This window comes from Bison bison, unplaced genomic scaffold (genome assembly GCF_000754665.1).
Source record: "Bison bison bison isolate TAMUID 2011002044 unplaced genomic scaffold, Bison_UMD1.0 scf7180017864489, whole genome shotgun sequence".
NCBI classification, from domain to species: Eukaryota; Metazoa; Chordata; class Mammalia; order Artiodactyla; family Bovidae; genus Bison; species Bison bison.
The window spans coordinates 12,193,928-12,199,670 of record NW_011495048.1 but is presented as its reverse complement, the minus strand read 5'-3'; the positions used below and the strand labels follow the sequence as shown (position 1 = coordinate 12,199,670).

The window sequence follows — 5,743 nt, the reverse complement described above, 5'->3', positions numbered from 1 at the left end:
TCACAGGTCTGAAATGACTGCCTCCAAATTCCCTTCAATAATAAATGGAATTGCCTTCTGCCTATAGGTTGCCGGAACGCCTACAAAAGCTGGTGTGCAGGGGGGAGGGGCAGTGGCAACTGCTGACACATTATTGTAAAGAAATAGCGGTGCTTCTCAATGGTTCCTCTTTAAAGAAACATCCTGATTTTGCATTTTTTTGTGGGAGCAAATATACCATTGTTGATCTGAGCCCTGGCCCCCCAAGAAGTTCATAAGCGGGTTTTAGAAAAATTCTAGAGACCAGCAAAATTCTTTAGGGTTGAAATGTTTCATGTGCAATTTCAATGTAAAAATCAGACTTTTTCTTTCTCCTCACAAAAGAGGAAAATGAGATGAGCTTGAAGTGGGAAATGTTCTGCGAGAGAAATGTCCTTACTTGTTTTCTAGGCTCCTCTTCTCAATTCAATAAATCTTTGAATGAGTGCAATGGTGGAGGCTCTTCATACATAATACAAATTAATCATATCAATCATCCTACTCCGCTGTCAAGAGCTCAGTCATCCTTCTACTTAGCACACAAAACTGGATTCTCAGTCCCCAGCAGAGTAGAACCCCCCTGAAGCTAACGCTGATTCTGTTTGATTCACAGCTTCATCACCCGATTACAGACAAGAGCACCAGGCCCAGCGCAGGCAATAGGAGCCAGAGTCCTTGAGGTGATCATAGAGAGAATGGCCCTCGCAGGACCTGTTTTCCCATTTCTAGGTAACATCCCAGGATCACATCAAATAGTGGCTTGGGCTCTGGAGTCAGACTGCATGGGTTCAAGTCCCTGCTGTACCACCAACCAGGATGTGACTGTGGGTAAGTCTCTCCGCCTCTCTGGACCTCGGCGACCTTCTCCACAACACGAGTGATGAAATACCTACACTGACTGACAGCCCATAGTGGGTTATTTTATTATTTCATTGCTATCACGTATTCATCTCTCTTGACTTTCAACCCAAAAAGGAGACTTGCCCAAACTCAAAACGTGTAAGCACAGCTAAGGCTGCTTATGAGCTACGGAGTGGCTCTGGAAGCCCTGGGGTGGGGGTGGGGGTTTACTGTGCCGTGGTTAGTTGCTCAGTCATGTCTGATTCTGTGTGACCCCATGGACTGTAGACCGCCAGACTTCTCGGTCCATGGGGATTCTCAAGGCAAGTATACTAGGGTGGGTTGCCATGCCCTCCTCCAGGGGATCTTCCCTACTCAGGGATCAAACCCGGATCTCCTGCGTTGCAAGAGGATTCTTTACCATCTGAGCCACCAGGGGAGCCCCGGGCCGAGGGGAGCAGTGGGAGAAAAATCCATGAAGAAAACACCAGATTTGCTTGTGTTCTTCCTGTCCAAACCACATGCTTACTAGAATAGACCCTGATTACGATCAGTAGGGCAGCTGCACCCAGTAGGATAAAAAAGACACACGAAAGAGCCCAGGATTTGCCAATGTGCACCTCATCTTAGGTCCTGAACACACCACATCCTAAAGCAGTTACAAAGGCAAGAGATCAAGATTCTGAGGTGGCTGACAGTGACTCATTTCAAGATTTCTGAGCTCTACTTTTGTCTCTTCTGAAATGGGAAAATAGCAAATCATTGACAGGGCGAAAATAAGAATCAAATCTCATATCTCTGGAAGTGCTTTGAGGAAAGTTAAAAAGTAGACAAAAATCAATGTTGCAGCCACATCAGCTGAAACCCCCAACCAAATACAGATGTTAGGCTTTCCTTATAAATCCCCATTTAAAGGTACTTCGCTATTGAAGACTCAATTTCCTGCAAGGGACCACAAGTGTTAATATGAAATGAATGTAGATGCCATAAGAAGACTTGCCATCATAAATAATTTGAGTTGGGGGAGAGATATATTATATAAATCATTCATGTATGTTCATTCACTTCAGACATGTCCGACTCTTTGCAACCCCAAGGACTATAGCCCACCAGGCTCCTCTGTCCATGGGGATTCTTCAGGCAAGAGCACTGGAGTGGGTTGCCATTTCCTCCACCAGGGGAATCTTCCTGACCCAGGGATTGAACCCACATCTCCTGCATTGCAGGTGGATTCTTTACTGCTAAGTAAATCATGAATAAATACTGCTGCTGCTGCTAAGTCGCTTCAGTCGTGTCCGACTCTGTGCAACCCCATAGACAGCAGCCCACCAGGCTCCCCCGTCCCTGGGATTCTCCAGGCAAGAACACTGGAGTGGGTTGCCATTTCCTTCTCCAGTGCATGAAAGTGAAAAGTGAAAGTGAAGTCGCTCAGTCGAGTCCGACTCTGTGACCCCATGGACTGCGGCCCACCAGGCTCCTCCGTCCATGGGACTTTCCAGGCAAGAGTGCTGAAGTGGGGTGCCATTGCCTTCTCCACTAAATCCCCGAAAAAGAAGAATATCGCTGGCATTTTCTTGGTTATATACCTCATGTATATTCTCTTCAGAATGACCAGCATTTGATTCTGTACTTTATTGTTTATGCTTAGGTAAAAATGTAGACTAAAACTCCTCTATCAACCAGAAGAGTCACTCATTTGTCTAATTATCAGGTTCTCAAAATTCCTCAAACTGCTGGAACTCTTTACTAGGAACTGTTAATGTATTTTGAAATCTGTCAGAATATTATGATTTCCTGGATGACTGATTTTCTTTTCTTTACTTTGTAAGTCCGAAAGAACAAGGCTCGCTTGAGAGTCTGTCACATGCCTACCTTGCACTGTAGACAAGGTTGTTTAACAGAAGACCAAAGCCTAGGGGATTTTTTCTCTTTTTTTGTACCTTGGGTGCCATAATAAAGTGGCAAACATTGAAAACGAATAAGGGAAAAAGAAATGCAGTACAAATAATATAGTAGAAAAAGTTTTAAAATATGTATTACTCCCGTCTGTGGGGGAAACACCTCTCCAGATATGTTCTTGACAGATTGAGTTATTTCTGTCTATTGGGTATGTATAAAGACATATTTATGGATTTATAAATCTTTTGAAGAGGGCTGTTATTTACCCAGTTGACTAAAATGGACTCAAACTGTGTAAATAACTATTTAGGACATGCACTACGGGCCAAATGCTGGCACGGCTTACACATCCATGCCTGCCAGAAAAGGCAGACAGGAGAACACGGGAAAGCCACGGTGCACAGCTAATCCAAAGGCTGCACAAAGATCCAGCTCCACAGGTCTCAAGGATGAAAAAAAAAAAAGAGCCGAGAAGGGTCGTGGTTGGCATGGAAATGCACAGAAGTTGTTGAAGCAACACTTCCAGGCATCATTCTGCATTTAGCAGGGAATAAATCGCACTGCCCAGGAGAGCCTATGGGGAGGGGTAGGGGGCACAGAAGGTGTGACTCCTACCACCTCTGTGGTCCAGCTGGTGGGGGGAGTCCTGGGGGTGGGGGGTGTGATCAGCACCAAAAGCCTTCCCATGATGACCGTGGAAATAAGTGACTTTACTTCTTTGCTAGAAAGAGGGCATGATGAGAAGAGTCTTAAAAAAATAATCAGGAAACTGAAATTTGAGGTCTGGCACTGCACCATAGCTTCAGCAAACTGCCCAGTTCATCCAACCTCCTGTTCCTCATCTGTCAAATGGGCTAGACCTGTTTTATCTACCGCCCAGGATTACATGACTGTTTTCCACAGGTTCCATTCGAATGAGACAATTTATGTGAAAATGCATTAAAAGGAAAAACAAGCTAGTGGTTTTTATATGAAAAAACAGAAAGAGAAACGATGTGAATGGAAAACTCCAGTAACATGAAGGGTATATGGCTTACAATCACATTCATTATTAAACTGGCCTTTGGAGAACACTCATTGAAGGAGAAATGAACCTGAGAAATTCCTGATTCCTTGTTCTGATGTGTCAAAGGGGAAGACTGGGATGGGGCACTTCCCTCTGAAAATCTTTGTATCTGAGGATGTTTCTGTTTTAAATTCAAATACATGGTAGCAGTTTACATCCTTCAAAGTAGCAGCTAAACTAGGGGCCTGCTGGGTGATGTATTCTTTTTAAAATAGCAAGACATGAAAAAAAGAAAAAGAAACAAACAAACGAAACACTAGGCTATGACCCCATGTAGCAACTTTGGAGCACAGCAGAAAGAATTGAGATTCCATTTACACCTTTCGAAAATTCATGGTGCAAGCTGAATTCTGAAAGTAGGGCTTTCTATGGAAATGTTGACCTCACCTTAACTACAGCACTGTGAACAGTGACACCATAATATATACATACCCACACTTGAAAGGAAAGAGGCCCTGTGGATTTATGCTGCATATAATTCTGCAGTAAAAGGCAGAGGTCAGAGGTTACCTGTTTCTGTCTCAGCTCTGAACAAGTTTACTATTCCAGGCTCCATTTTTACTAGACTTAGAGTTGTGATGATGTCAGCAACTTCTCTCTGAACAATAAAATATCTCAAATGCTTACAATTCTACGTGTAGAAGTTATTCCCAGTTCAAATAGCATACATGTACCCGCCTCCCAAGAAAGGACTTTCCTGTTTCTGTTATTCCCTTCTCTAGGGGAATCTTCTTGACCCAGGACTCCTGAATGGGAGGCGGATGCTTTACCATCTGAGCCACCAGAGAAAGTTCCGCATTGTCAAACTAATCGTGTTCAATTCATTGCAGACATTGCAGTTCTAATTGCATAGCCCGGTTTGGTTAGAAAACAAAATTCTTTTGTTGGGTAACAACACTCCAGTGAAACATGATCATAAAAGCTGATTTTAAAAGTATGTACCTACTGTGGGCTCAGAGTCAACCTCAATAAAGCCGTCTTTTTATATTCAGGGAGAGAATACTCTTTTAAACTTTGGTTGCATGAATTGAACACAAAATCCCCTGCGGTAGGTCTCATCAAAAGCAGTACAAGACATTTAAATCCTCGTTCACCTTATTGCTGAAGCTGAACTTTATGTTTAAACTTTATCTCCCACCAGTGACAGTCAGACATGCACATCCACGGGCACCCAAGTACACACAGGTATGTGCACTCCAAGAACCACAGTGACGAAATTGATCTGGTTGCTTTCCATCTCATCTTAATTCCCTCTAGTCTGACTTTGCCATGAAGTCAAGCACTGAAGAGATCCAAATAAGTAAATCTGGAAAAATGGCTTCAACCCAGTGAAGAGAAAAGCCCAACATGGTTCCTGAAAGGCCCACTGCCTCCTAAGCATCTTAAGACATCATTCAATTGGAATCCTAGAGGATGTTTCTTCACGATCTCTCGAAAAGCCTCTAACGGAAAGTAATAATAAACTTTTGTTTATTTCTATAGCAGGGTATTCGTGGCATGCTATTTTCACACATTCAAACGTCTAATCAGCTTCTTTCATCGGAATTCACTGACCCTGTTTTGTAAAGGTGGCCAGGTGACAAGCAGCTAGGTAGCTTGAATGGCAGAGAAAGAAGAAGGGGATCGGGGTGGAGGTGGGGGATAAGATAAGATGAGCCAGTTCTCATATTATACAGGGTTTACATTCTAGGAAAAATTGTATAAAGAGTCATTCACTAGACATTTCTAATTTTTCAACCCTGGGAAATGACACAAGTAGCAAGAGAATCAAGAACAGCTCTCCTACCTTGCTCACTGCTGTTATCCCCACTGTGTGACGTATGGCCCCCGCTGGAAGGGCCTGGGGTTCCTCCTGAGCGGGTAGATGCCGTGTCATCATGATCTCTGTTCCAAGAGGGCTGTGGGGGCACAAAGCAGACA

The 5,743-nt window shown here is 43.6% G+C and overlaps 1 protein-coding gene across 4 annotated transcripts in view; it reads right to left on the bottom strand.

Annotated features, from left to right (window-relative positions):
* Nucleotides 1-5,743, bottom strand: part of MEIS1 (Meis homeobox 1) — a 143,939-nt gene that overhangs the window by 107,321 nt on the left and 30,875 nt on the right. For all 4 annotated transcript variants that reach the window (XM_010863334.1, XM_010863331.1, XM_010863333.1 and 1 more), the window contains one exon: nt 5,610-5,721. In XM_010863334.1, the coding sequence (XP_010861636.1) occupies nt 5,610-5,721 (112 nt within the window). The remainder of the gene's footprint in view (nt 1-5,609; nt 5,722-5,743) is intronic.